The following is a 15,083-nucleotide window of genomic DNA, read 5'->3' as shown; positions in this document are numbered from 1 at the left end:
TGTTTCCACAGACAATGGACTCCTCATCACATGGAACTCCTTTCTGCCTCCAACAGATATGGGAATACAGTACACACAACACGTTAATTCCCCTCACATTACTACACAAAACCTTAGTTATGAACTCACAAACACTTAAATGTGCTCATCAACCAGGAGCACTTACTAATGTTGCTGAGACTGTTAAGGTTACAGACTGTGATGATACTACAGATCCCTGTGCCCTTCCACCACAACTCACCCCAATTTGCCAGAGTACTGATGGAAAAGAGAAGGAGGCAGGGATGGGAAAATAAAACAGACCTATGGGGACAGCACTGATACTTTAATTCTCCATTTTGTGAACAAATACCGTACACTAAAGTCATATACAGATAGCTTCCTATCTCCACACTTCTCATCATCATATTTTATACAGAATATTGCCTCCAGTGATGAGATCTGCAGATAGCCCACTACAAGGACACCATTCAAAGCCCAAGTCGCTTCTTCCTTGGCTAAATAAGGATACTTGTTTCCACATCTGATAGCTGAATCTCATAATATCCCACTTTAACCTATACTGAAGTATTAGTATGTGATACTAGCCAAGTTTCATACCAGAAAGAGACAAACGTATCTAAAGTTCATATCCAGGTTCTTAGAGGATAGGTCCATCAATGGCTATTACCTAGGATGGTCAGCGATGCAACCCCACACTCTGGGTGTCCCTAAACCTCTAACTGCCAGAAGCTGGGACTGAACAACAAGGGATAGATCACTTAATAATTGCCCCATTTTGTTCATTCCCTCTGAAGCATCCAGCACCATAAGACGACAAGATATTGGGATAGATGGATCATTAGTCTGACCCAGTATGGCTGTTCATACGTAAAACTACATCCCTAGTCAGCAAACAGTTGACATTTCTTTGGTCATTAGTACCACAACTAATTCCCCTTCATGCTCATTATACATCCACCCACAATATACACATCCAGTTCCTCAATCACACATGCATGCATATGTGCTAACCCTATGGGTGCTCCAATACCCACTCGCAGCCCCCCCCCCCGCCCCCGATCAGCTCCTCCCCCTCCCCACAGTGCCTCTCACCCGCCGGCAGGCCCCGCTGATCAGCGCCTCCCCCTCCCTCCCAGTGCCTCCCGCCTGCCGCAATCAGCTGTTCCACAGGGTGCAGGAGGCATTGAAGGGGAGGGGGCCAGTATGGGGCAGGAAGAGGTGGGGTGGGGGCGGTGCCTGGGCTGGGTGGGGAACACTCCCTGGCATACAGAATCATGGAACTGGACGTGACTTTGAAAGGTCATCTAGTCCAGTCCCCTGCACTTGTGGCAGGACTAATTATCTAGACCATTCCTGACAGGTGTTTGTCTACTGCTCTTAAAAATCCCCAATGATGGACGTTAGAAAGTCGGCACCTCTGCTCACATGTACAATCATAACTCCATCCTCAGATGAGTTAAAGCAGAAAATATATGGGTAGTATATATTTAATCTTGGTGTTAAAGTTGTTCATTTTATGTTGAGTAACTGAATATGCGTATTGTAGGTGGCTGTATGCTCGAAGTGAAAGCGAGTTCATTGTCAAGCTAAGAATCGGAGTGCATTTGAATGGTAAGGCATGTGCATAGTGGCTGGTGTGGATGTTAATGTTGCTTAACTGAAGATTTCCTCAATTTTTAGAAATGGTGCTGAAAGGTAACACACTTAGTCAATTACTTTTTTTTATACAGAGATGGACATACGTCAACATTCTGGATTTCCCAGAAGCGAGACAACAGAGTTCCACGCTTAATTCATAGTAGTGCCATTCAAATCATTATTTAAAACTGTGTTATTTAAGAGACTTGACACATTGCTCCCTCTTGTAGCTTTTTCAGCCTGACCCTGCCATTGCAACTAATATTGCTATGTTACCTAGGGAGTCATTCCAGGCTGACAGTTCGAAACACTGTCTTGTCTCCTGCTCTAACCCTCTCTTTTCTACTTCAGTTTGTACTGGACATACTCTGTCACGCTTAAAACATACATCAACAGGAAATGTACATTGGTATTTCCTGGATGTAAAAACATGTTAGCTCTCCTTGCCATGAAGTGAAATGCAACACTGCTACTGGCTGCTCAATACTGCCCATCATTCATGTCAGTCACATCTTAAACTTGATCTGCAAGCTGATCAACAGCAGTCAGTGCCAAATGTTTCTTTCATTTTCATCTGAAGTGGCAGATGGTACAATTATGAAATAATCTGCCGATAGTGGAAAATTTCTTCCTAATTCTGGCCACTAATGACTAGTTTATGCTCTTTACACTGTATAGGAAAATTACAATGATCAATACTATTCTTTGCAGAAGACAGCTGCAATGAAATTGGCTATAATTCTTGACAGATAGTTTTTAAGAAGTCACTGGTCAGCAAAACCACTTCAAGTCAATGTCTTTCTTTGAACATCATATTTCTTCAGGTCTGTAAGAAAATAATTCCTCAACTTTATGAGAGCTAACAGGCAATCATTCATTCGTAGGAGTTTCAGCCTTGCAAAAAGAGGTGAACCACACAAGCTAATGATTTCTGCACCTCAGAAAGATTACTCCCAGTTTAGATATATCAGGTATAAATATTTATAAATATATATCAAATTTATGTTACTAAATATGAAACAAATTCTGATATTGTAGTATTTTATCTTTAAAAAATTCAATCCAGTCTTAATTTTGTCAATAGATGTAATGTAAGGCTAGTCAGACCAATAAAAAGATCCATGTTAGTCACAATTTTTCCATTTAAACAGTGGGCCCGAAATCTTGTGCAATTTGGGCCTGTTGTATTAATTCAGCTGGAATATATGGACCCAAAGAGATAAAGGTGTAACATAACCCAGCCACTGCCCAACATTAAACTGTTTTAAACAAGGTTTGGAGTTTCACATGCAGAGACCTCAGCCTGCTTAATCCCCTGGCAAACACATCATTAAAAATCCTTTTAACCTTTTATCAGAGATACAGAAAAGAAGGAAAAAGTTAAAGCATTTGAAATGGAAAGTATTAAATAAGGCTTTCATTTTAACAACATCCACTGTTCCCTTTACTCTATCTGGAGAGAGTTTTTCAAAGGAATACACCCCTTGATTGACAGAATTTTAGATGGTATCAAAGATGGTAACTGTTTTTGGGGAAAAGAGAAGAAGTTACTTGAGATGGCTGGAGCTGTTAAAGTCTGTTCCCATTTCATAAGATGACAAAACACACATACACAAAGGGGAAAGACAAAGACAGAAAATGCAGCTTCTGTCTCTGATATTTTCACTTACAACCTCATTACTGGAAAAAAACACAGGTACAGTGTGTTACAGCTACTTCAAGACCTGGCAAACTTGAACAAGTGTTGGGCTGTTTAGGTGATTGCTTTAAGTTGCCTCTTTCTGGTCACAGACTTACAGCAGTCTTGCAAAATATGCTGTCCTGGCTGGCTAAGCAAGACTGTTATTAGAGAGAAGTAAAAAAGCAGAGAGATAGGAAAGAGAAGAAATAAGGTAGGGAAGGAAAAGGACACGAAGTCGCACATCCTAAGTGGTGTTTGGGATTCAGCTGGAGCCAGTAGAGGTGGCAGTGTCATCTGGGCCCCGCTCTTGGCCCAGTCCTATTAGGACTTCTTTCAGGATGAGAATAAAGGTTTGGGGTCCCAGGAAACAGTGGGGTGGCTGCCATGATGGTGAAGTCTGCCCCATCTCTCATCTTTCAGTCAGGCAGCACTGCAGTCCATTAGCTCCCCCTACCCCCAAAGTCCCTTTTTCACAAACCTGAAAGGGAGTGATGGTGGAATAGCCCATCCCTTCATTATTTTGTCCATCAATCAGGCCTAATTTCCAATACAGCAATTTTGGTTCACTGATTTCCAGTTCCACACTTTTCTTGTTTACCAAGCATGATCTTAATACAATCCTTGAGTTATATCAGCAGGCCTTTTGTTAGACTGAATTAGTGCACTGTGTCCCGCTTTTGCGCTTTTCCCCATCAACATTTGTTATAGGTCTTATGAATTTTCAGTCACTTTTCAAATATGAGCTTGCAATTAGGGTACATTTGTAGGCCCAGTTAACACAACAGGACTAATTGTGGATCACCTCTTTTGAAGAAGGTCCTTTAGAAAGATTTTCAATTATCTGCCTCTCCCACCCAAAGTATGTTATATCACTTTGAACAGGTTCCCTTTAGAAGTCTAGCACTCCTCTCTGCAGGCTGAGTTCACAATGTTACATGACTTTTCCTTCTGACATGCCTCTGCTTCAGGGTTCTGACATGCCGAAGATATACAGGTTACAGTTATTCCACCTATTCCCCATTTTGAGAACCAAATAATTAAAAGAGTAACAGTCAGTCTAAAAACGCAGTGAGGTAAAATATTGTTGAAGGAGATATTTCCATTTTAATAGTTTGTAAAAACAACAGGAATAATTTATATTCACTCTCTGTGGTAAGTAGAGAGGGAGAAAGCGTCCAACTTTAAATAGATGCTACTTCCTCCTTCTTTATAACCTTGAGATGTGTACACACACAAACAAATTCAGGTTAGGCATATTATATGAATAGGTTTAGGATTTCTTTTTATGCTTAAAGGGCACAAATAACTATTCTGAGACTAGGGACCCACAGATATTTGAAGGCTCTTGCCTTTTCCCACCCTGAATATGAAGAGTCCTGAGAATCTGCATATTGTCTCACTTTACACCCTTCATGGGTACCATTGCTGCAGACACCATCCTTCTAGTTGAGACTTGTCCTGTTCAATGCCACATTCTACTGAATGAGTACCCCAACCTAATCTTGGAGCAATCAAGAATAAAGTCTTTGAAGTATTTCTAAAAATATATTAATTTTAGGTGCCCAAATGTCATCTACTATAAACACAATATGTAATTTACCTCATGTTCAACAGTCTTAAAGATGTAAGTTCATGCTATAGCCCCAAGCAAAGAAAAAACATTTTCCAATAGTGATTCTGCAAGTGAGCCCTTTAATAATCCAAGCAGTAAAAAAAGTAGGCCATTAACATTTTTAATTTTGCCTCTTTTACCTCCTGAGTGTGCTCTTTATAGACTTGCAGTGGACCTGTGGGTTTAGCAGTGTCCCAGATCTGCAGAGATCCATCCCCACTAGAAGTGACCAGCACGTGTTCATTGTTCTCACTCCATGTCACATCAAACAGGCCATCATTCCAGTCAAAACTAAACCAGGGCAATCAAGATATTCATCCATGAGAAATGACTGTATAGCTGGTTGGGTTATATTCAAAGATTAATCAACAAGATTTTTAATTTACCACATTCTGAACATACTAATTTTTTGTATGTTTGACTTTCCAAAGAATCTTCTTAGAAGAAATTCTGATGATACCTTGAAAGCTTTAAAAAAATTTATGTTCGAACAGGTCAGCACAAGACAGCCAAAGACCATCACCTTTCCTATAGAGCAGCGGTGGGCAAACTACAGCCCACGGGCCAGATAAGCAGCATGGTAAGGGGGCGGGTGGAAGGGGGGGTTGGATAAGGGGCAGGAGGTCCTCGGGGGCAGTCAGGGGACAGGGGCAGAGGTTGGGGGGGGGAGCGAGGGGCGGTCAGGAGACAGGGAGCAGAGGGGGTTGGATAGAGGGTGTGGTCCCGGAGAGGGCAGTTAGGGGACAAGGAGCAGGGGGAGTTGGATACGGAGTGGGGCAGTCAGGGGGCGGGAAGTGGGAGGGAGTGGATAGGGGGTGGGGGCCGGGCTGTTTTGGGAGGCACAGACTTCCCTACCGGGCCCTCCATACCATTTCACAACCCCGATGTGGCCCTCGGGCCAAAAAGTTTGCCCACCCTGATATAGGGACTGAGGTCTGATTTCCATCTCAACCTTCCTGAGCAACTGGGAGCACTATAGAGGTAGTGCCAGCTTGGATATATCATAGAGCTATTCTTTATCACTAACTGAGATACCAAAATATCCAAGTCAATCTCTACTTCTATTGCACTGAAGGAAGGGCATGCCACTCATTGATCTACAGTGACCACTCTGGTTGACAGCAAAACATCATTAAGTGATTAGAAGTGTCCCATCCAGTCCTTCTTATCCATAAGGATGCTGATCGTAATTCAGAGCCTCCAGGGTGGGAGTGGTAAACATGGAGCAGACCTCCAAGGTTCTAGCAAAGAAACATAGGGCCTCCCACTACAAACAATGAGGGGATAAAAAGTACTTTCATTACTGAACCACTAATATTCATTTATTACTATAATACTATACCCAGCAGTAGCAGTACAATATTTAACTGCTATAAGTAGCCTGCCATCTAATTAACCAACTGAAAAAATATCTGCTGGTATCTAAGAGTAAGGTAATTTATTATATTTCTATTTAAACTCTCATCTCAGATAAGCTTTATGTTTCAAGTTGTGTCAACACTTCTCTTACAATCAGAACACCACATGTTTTTAGGCGGGGCATTGTTGAGCTGTGAAAGGAGACAGCCCAAAAAGAACTACGAGAGGATTCACCATTCCCCAGAAAAGATCAATAGGGAAATACCTACAAAGTTTAGTTTCCACAGGTCCCGCTTCATTAATTCATTCGAACAAACCCATTCAGTGAAAAGTTTTGGGTCCAAGGAGCAATGCAAGGGCAGCAAGACTCAACATGCAACAATAAGCTAGGGCAGAGACACTGCTTTTAACTTGCACCACTCTGCTGCCCCTAAATGGCTTACTTTAAGGATGGTGTCAACTTTAACTTTAAAAATACCATTTAATATTTTAAGCCAGATAATATAACCAGATCTTTGTACCTAAGTAATGGAAGTGTATATTCAATATATCATACAGCCAATATTTATCCCTAACAGAAATACCAAAATATCCAAATCGGTCTCTTTCACTAAAGTTTCTATAACAAATACTTCTTATTAAAAAGTTATAAAGTCGTTACCTTCTGAAAAGACAAATCCCAGCTTCATTTTGTTCCAGCACTGCCAGAGTTCCACAACCTGAAAAAACAAGAACAGCACAATGCAACAGAGCCAATTTTTTTAATCCACTGGAAACTATGATGCACTGTGATAGTTTATACTACAGTGCAAATATGGAAGGCACCTGAATCTGATAGAGGGACCTGCGCAATTAGCTGTGCTTATAAATAGCTTCTTTGGCTATATTTATGCCCTTTTGCTACTTCATCTGTGTCAGTTTTTGATGCTTCTGACAGCAAAATGGAAAAAAGGGACAACTCAGTGCAAATAAAGCATTTTTATATTTTCTTTTGAATAACCTTATGTTGCAAACACACATCAGTATGGGATTATATAGATCCTTTTATAATATACTAGGGATAATACTACAGAAAAATGTGATAAGAATGAAGCTTATTATGGGTGAAATGAGAAATGTAGGAAATTTGATTCTAAGGAAATGGAATTCAGATAAAACCCTCCTATATCAAAGTGAAAAAAAAGTATCATGTTTCTATCTGAATATTATTAAACATGCTGTTCTTACAAGAAAGATGTAAGGCTACAATCCTGTAATAAGCACAGCACAGGGATCCAACAGAGCTCAACCGTGGGTGCTAGAATGTACCTATGAAGGCAGCTGCTAAGAGTACTATAATGTTTTCATCCAGTTTATTTTGTATATTGTACTACTATTTAATTCTAGTCAGACTCACTCTTGCCTCTGTACAGTCAGTTTTCCTCTGTTTGAGAGGATCTTTCCCACAGCGAGAGAGAAAATATTATGTAAATATAGGACAATCAGATTGGGAAGGAGACTCGGGAAAAATTGGCAGGGAGTCTGGGGTAGATATAGAATCTGTAATTCACTATCTCATTAAAAAGTAGCAAGTAGCAATATAGATGGCCTTTATGGGAAACAGGAGCAAAAAATAGAGGAAATCAGTAAATGTTTTGGGATATGTTGACAATATGTAAGCAACTTATGAATCCAACAATATATTTGGATTGAACAAAAACTTAACAATACAGCCTTTGAAGATATAAAAATATATGAGCTAATTTGCTTTAATAAGGTTTACAATAAGATCACCTAACACTCACTTTGCGTATCATTTTTCCCTTTATTATATGTGTTATAAACAATAAAACAAAGATAAGCTAAAATCTAATACAACTGTGCTATATCCATAAATTGGAAAAAAATTAGTGGCTTACATTAAGAAAAAAAAAATTGAATACAAAGTCTGGAGGTATTGCACTTACAGGCCAAAAAAGTATTCTGAATACCATGCATTACATACTGTGAAGATTAGACATTATGGGTGGGATCCACAAAGGTACTTAAACACTTAAGTCTCAGGTTAAGATGCCTAAGTCCCAGTTGTGGTTCCATTGCAATGCACAAAACTCCCACTGAGCCCTGTAGGCTCCTAAACTAACTTGTCTCCTATGTTTTCAAGGTAAAAAAGTTCCCAGGTGCCTAAGTTTCTGCCTCTGAGCACGTGCATTGCTGCCTCTCTCCAGGCATCTGGACACTTATCACCTGCCTAAGCTTCACAGTGAATCACAAACCGACGGAAGACATGCATTTGGCCTCCTGTATCATGTATGGGGCCTGATCTGACAAGTGGCCTCTGAGCATGCCTACAAGATTGGAGCCCATTCAAAATATGGCTAGAAGGAGATGGTGCTGGTGCTCACCTTATAACTAGGACCCTACCAAATTCAAGGTCCATTTTTGTCAATTTCAGTCATAGGATTTAAAAAATCACAAATGTCATGATTTCAGCTATTTAAATCTGAAATTTCAGTGTTGTAATTGTAGGGGTCCTGACCCAAAAAGGAGTTGGGGAGGTCCACAAGGTTATTGTAGGGGGGGTTGCGGTACTGCTACCCTTACTTCTACGCTGCTGCTAATGGCGGCGCTGCCTTCAGTGCTGGGCAGCTGGAGAGCGGTGGCTGCTGTCTGGAAGCCCAGCTCTGAAGGCAGAGCCACTGCCTGCAGCAGCACAGAAATAAGGATGGCATGGTATGGTATGGCCACCTTTACTTCTGCTCTGCTGCCTGCAGAGCTAGGCCCTCAGCCAGCAGCCACCACTCTCCAGCTGCCCAGCTCTGAAGGCAGCAGCGCAGAAGTAAGGGTGGCATGGTAAGAGAACCTGTGGCACCTTAGAGACTAAATGTTTTGGGGGCATAAGCTTTCTTGCGCTAAAACCCACTTCATCGGATGCATGCAGTGGAAAATACAGTAGGAAGATATATATATATAGACAGAGAACATGAAAAAATGGGTGTTGCCATACCAACTGTAATGCAACTAATCAATTAAGGTGGGCTATTATCATAAGGAGAAAAAAAACTTTTCTAGTGATAATCAGGATGGCCCATTTCAAACAGTTGACAAGAAGGTGTGAGTAACAGTAGGGGAATAAAATTAGCGTGGGGAAATAGTTTATACTTTGTGTAATGTCCCACCCACTCCCAGTCTTTATTCAAGCCTAATTTAATGGTGTCCAGTTTGCAAATTAATTCCAATTCTGCAGTTTCTCACTGGAGTCTGCTTTTGAAGTTTTTTTGTTGGAGAACTGCAACTTTTAGGTCTGAAATTGAGTGACCAGGGAGGTTGAAGTGTTCTCCGACTGGTTTTTGAATGTTATAATTCTTGATGTCTGATTTGTATCCACCTTTTTTTTTTAAAAAACAAGGTGTCCCTAAGCTGTCTGACTCCATGTGGCAGGTGCCTGTTGATGGATCACATGCAGAAGTAGGCACCTATCACCATGAAAGGAGTGGGACATAGCACACACACCTCTCCTTGGCATCTTCCATTAGCTATTTTAGGCACTTCCCTGCCTAGCATGCTGGCATTGTGGATCATTCTTAGGAGCGTATCTCTCCCCATTCATTCTATAGGGAGCCTAGGTGTATAATTCTGCTTTATCGATCACAGTGTTGTTCCTATGATTTTCTAAGTGCCTAGAAGTTAGGTGCCATATGCTAAGTGTTACAATGCCTAATGCCCACCATGGATCCATACACACAAAATGATTGCCTAAGAACAGTTCTTCAATCAGCCAGCTAAGGCCAAGTTTTCAAAGTACTTAAACATCTAAATGCCTAGTTAGCAACATAATGTCCAATTTGGATGTACAAATGCCTTAACTGGAGATATGTGAATGTGCAAGAAGGCTTCTGTCACCTTTTTTCACACCAAATCAACTAAAAATAAATTTTACGCAACGCTGACATCAAGGCCTCCCCTTTACTACTTTAATAAGTTATTTTCTATTCAAAAGCAGTTCCTCTGATTTGCTAAACATTAGTTGCCACAACATACTTTATTTTAAATATGTATTTTTCTGAGTTTTGTGCATGTTTATTGGAAGCGTTAACGAGCCACCTATCTCCACCCAGCAATGCAGTGTGTATACTTTTTTCCAGTAGTCCATGGTGTTATGCTTGGTTAAATGGAAAAGATCTGCTTTTCTTTTCTCTTAAGCACACTATTTCTCTCCCAGAAGAGAAATTTAATTCCAGCAAGGAAGTTTAGAATTAAAGAGTTAGAGTTTAAGACCAGATCACGAGGTCTGACCTCCTGACCATCTAGCACCCAAACACAGCAACTAAAATTAGACCAAACTATTACAGACCATGCGAGACTAAACTATTACATAGTCTTCCCTTCATTGCTATGCAGTAGTTACATCTCTGTAGCTTCAGCTAATAGTCTTTCTTTCTGCAAGCAAAATATTCCCAGTTATGCTAATTCCATTTAAGTGAAATGGCAAAACATCAAATGACTTCAGGATAGTAGGACTGGGCCCATCAGTCCCAATCCCGTGAAAGAATACCTCCATAACTACCCCATGCATAAGTTGGCCCAGTTATGTGACTAAAGTTATGTGTATCCTTAAGTATTTACAGGCTGGGACTACAGGCTGGCTTACTGTAGATACAGTACTACAGTACTTTCCTTCTGTATCTAATGGAGGTTATAGGTTAGGTTAATGAAAACAGACAGTTTTATTTTTCTTGTATTTTAACAGTGACATTTTTCTGTACTATATTTGCTGTACAGGAAAACACTAAATGTTGTTTTAAAACACTATTTATAAAGTACCCAATTTTATTAGACATTGCAAGTTATCATTTGTAGGACCTTCTTCCCATAAACACCATAACATTTTTAAGGTAGATGAACAGTTAAAGTAATTTAACCGCTAAAAAGGACTGAAAAGCTCAAAAAGGTAATGCCAGCAGATACTTTTGCATGTGTGTGACAGGACTTGTACAAGTAGCCCACTGACCTTAATAGGTGTATTCATATAAGCAAGTATAAGCAGGATTGGGACTAAAGTGAAACTATAATTTTTCTTAACATCCTTTCAAAAATCGTAAGTAATAAATTGGTTTTTAAACACCCACTCACTTTCAATAACCTAATGTCTTATTAGCTGAATAAATATTTGTTTGCAATACACAAGTTTAAAGATGACAGTATCCCTTTAACTAGGATTAGAAAACCCCCAAATCAGTAGCAGTCTACATTTTATATGCATTTATAAAATATTTGTAGTCTATGTAACCACGGGATTTTCGTTCCTCCAAACACAGCAAAACTGAAAAGTCAGAACACAGAGTGAGAATGGGTGGTAACTCTTCAGCTCAGCACCTTACAGGTCAAAAGGTCCTAGTGCATATTTCATACGCTACCTAGTCTCTCTCATTCCCCCCTCCCGCTCCCCACTGGGGCAAGAGAGAACCCCCCCCCCCCCACACACACACACACACAAAGCACAATAATTGACTGGTCTAATCAGTAGCTGCACTCCACAGGCAGCAGCAGCACCGCAGTCTCTGGAAGCAGCACCGAGGAAGGGGAAAGAAACTGTTAAAATTCCTTGGGAGTCAAAGTTGCCAAAAGTCTCAAAGCAAGGGGCGGAGACAAACAACACTGTACAGTAACACAGGCCCCAAGTCCAAACACACTTATGCGCATGGAAGTTATCCAGGTGTAGGAGGTATGGTTGCAAAGCCCAGCGCCAGCGCACGCAAGGCATAACGCGGGGCAGATCGTAAAGGGGAGGCAGAGCAGGGAGGAGGAAGAGGCATTCTCACGCTACAGAGCTCGGCAGGGACTGACATTTCCCCAGACCGAGCTCAGGCACCAGGGCCCCACGGGGCTACAGCGGGTGCCAACGCAGGCTCAGGGGGAGGGGGCGCAAGGGTGTCGCAGCTTCCTGGCCGGGGAGAGCGCCGGGGCTGCAGCCCCGCCCCGCAATAAGCGTGGGGGTGGGAGAGGCAGTGAGCCCGGGGGGCGGGGGTGGAGGACAAGGCCCCCAGCAGCTCCCCTCCAAGGAGGGTAACACGTGGCGGGCGGGGGGGGGACGCGGCCCCTCCCTCACCGGCGATCCCGTAGTACTGCGCGGCGGCGCAGGCCAGGCGCCCGGGCAGGTAGGGCGAGAACTCCACCGCGTAGCCGTGTCGCCCCGGCAGCCGGAAGGCCTGGGCGCGCCGAGCGCCGGCACCGGCCCCGCTCATGGCCGCGGCGCCGGGTGGCCCGGCTGGGAGAAACGGGCCCCCCTCGCTCTAGCCCCACAGCGCGCGCGCGCGCGCGGGCACACACACGTGGGGCCGCTCCGGAAGCGCCCGGCAAAGGGGCGGGGCGGGACGGGGCGGGGCTCCGCGCGCGGCGCCGCCATCTTGGGTTTGGGCAAGACGCTGCGCAGCTCCTCGAGGGGCCGTGGAGGGACTGTTGTCAGGGGCAACCGGCAGGGCTAAGCCCCGCCCTCGGCCCTCTCTGGGCCCGCGGCCTGGGCTTGGCTTGCCATCCCCTCCCCCGCCTTTTCTGCTCTCCCAACAACATTTGGTAGGGTTGCCAAATCTCCAGGATTGTCCTGGGGTCTCCAGGAATCAAAGATTAATCTTTAATTAAAGATTATGTCATACGATGAAACCTCCGGGAATACTTCCAACCAAAGTTGGCAATCCTGCCATCATCCACCCCCTTCACCCACGTTGGCCTCCTGCCTGATGTACAACCGGCTCCCTCACCACCTGCGGTCACAGCCAGGCGGAGGAGTGTGAAGCACAGGCTCACAGGGCGCTCACGGGGTTGCTCTGGTTTTAGGGCCAGTCCTGCAAATACTTAATGCAGCACCACGCTTAACTTATTCATGTGAACAGTCCCCCTGACTTCAGTGAGCGCCCCAACCTATTTAGGGGAAGCTCTGTGACCTGTGTTACCCAGGCGGTCACACTAGATGATTTGGCCTTGGAATCTAATATGAATCTACTTCTCCATAAAGTTATGTCAGCTGGTGAAATCAGCCTTGCTTTGTTAACTTCCCTAGGGCTGTGCCAGCATATACCAGCTGAGGAGCTATCTTGTATACAGGCTCTGAGCCTGATAGACATCATTGAGAGTATGCAGGGTAGTAGTAAATGTTTTCAGAGTCAGGTTCTTTATGTCCCCTGTGGCTGTACACTGTAACATTTTCAGCCCAAGCTGCTGCCAGTGCCACAAGGTCCATGCTGCTATATTTAGCATGCTAGCTTGAGTGGCGCTATTGCGTGAACCTGTCTGCCCACGCGGGGAATCACACCTTTCAGGTGCAGAGCAGATATACCCTCAGAGACGGTTTTGTAACCTCTGAAGTTTGGGAGCTCAGAACCAGGCTCCTGAGGTGAGGACTTTATGAACTCTTTATTGTAGTTGCTCCTGTCCTGAAACCCTATTAAAAAGGGACATGCCACTTAACCATAGTAAGTCAATAGGTTTATCTAACGTGTAAATCAAAACAGAACTTGGTGGGTGTTTTGTCAGATAGCACCTCCAATGACTGAGAAATACTTACTGAAATTAAAAAAGCATGTGCAGGTTGCGACATTGAGCTTGGAACCAGAACAAAACCATACAAAGGCCCAAGTCAACATTCATTTATTATGCTATAGCAATTTTCACATTACTCTATGGACAGGTTACCACTAGTACATCAAAGAGTTGGAGAAGCTTCATCAACTGATTCTGCATATCCGGTAGAAAGATAAATATAATAAAGTTCTGCAAAGAGCTTGCACAACCAGGAAGCAATCATAAAAGGCATATCTTTGCTGCACTAGACATGTCCTCTACCTGGTATGACAATCAGGATTCAGACTCCAAAGGGAGAACAGGGGGTTTGAACCCTAAAGAATACACAGTTGAATCAAATAATTATATACAATGCTATTGTAGTATAAATGTATACAAAGTAAGGTCTTTTATGAAAGCTTTTAATGTTCTGAAGTTTATGATAATGAGAAATGTATACATACTGTGGTTATGAATTTATGTATTTGTGTATATATAAAACTGGTCATAATTTATGCTGCAATATTTTCTCAATATGGAGGGAAAGCAATAACAGAAAACGCTGCAATGGCCAAAGTGTTAAATGCCTTTTTTGTTTCACTTTTCACCAAAAAGTTTAGCAGCCATTGCATGACTAACATAGCAAACATTAGAGTAAATGGGGTAGGTTTTGAGGCTAAAATAGTGAGAATTAAGAATTGGGGTCTGTCCTGGGACTGGTTCTATTCAATATTTTCATAAATGATTTGGATAATGGCATAGAGAATACACTTATAAAGTTTGTTGATGATATCAAACTGGGAGAGTCGCAAGCGCATTGGAGAACAGGATTCAAATTCAAAATCATCTTAACAAATGGGGAAAACGGTCTGAAATACATAGGATGAAATTCAATAAGCACAAATGCAAAACACTACACTTAGGAAGGAGCTGCACAAATACAAAATGGGAAATGATTGTCTAGGAAGGAGTACTGCAGAAAAAGATCTTGGGGATCACAAACTAAATATGAGTCATCAATATAATACTATTGCAAGAAAAGCAAACATAATTCTGGGATGTATTAAAAGGAGTATTGTAAGCAAGACATGAGAAGTGATTCTTCCACCCTGCTCAGAACTGATATGGTCTCATTTGGAGTATTGTGTTCAGTTCTGGGCACCCACACATTGAGAAGGAAACAGACAAACCAGAGAAAGTCCAGAGGAGAGTAACAAAAATGATTAAAGGTCTAGAAAACATGACCTGTGAGGA

The 15,083-nt window shown here is 42.5% G+C and overlaps 1 protein-coding gene across 2 annotated transcripts in view; it reads right to left on the bottom strand.

The window, feature by feature from the left end:
- Positions 1–12,583, bottom strand: part of PEX7 (peroxisomal biogenesis factor 7) — an 80,705-nt gene extending 68,122 nt beyond the window's left edge. Inside the window, exons 1-3 of one of the 2 annotated variants that reach the window (XM_048844435.2) lie at positions 12,382–12,583; positions 6,955–7,012; positions 5,075–5,225 (exon numbers count right to left, since the gene is read on the bottom strand). In XM_048844435.2, the coding sequence (XP_048700392.1) occupies positions 5,075–5,225; positions 6,955–7,012; positions 12,382–12,517 (345 nt within the window). In that variant the 5' untranslated portion in view covers positions 12,518–12,583. The remainder of the gene's footprint in view (positions 1–5,074; positions 5,226–6,954; positions 7,013–12,381) is intronic. The other variant, XM_048844436.2, reaches the window with a different exon arrangement.
- Positions 12,584–15,083: the final 2,500 nt, after the last annotated feature.

This window comes from Caretta caretta, chromosome 3 (genome assembly GCF_965140235.1).
Source record: "Caretta caretta isolate rCarCar2 chromosome 3, rCarCar1.hap1, whole genome shotgun sequence".
Taxonomy (NCBI): domain Eukaryota; kingdom Metazoa; phylum Chordata; order Testudines; family Cheloniidae; genus Caretta; species Caretta caretta.
This window is presented reverse-complemented; position numbering and strand designations above follow the sequence as displayed.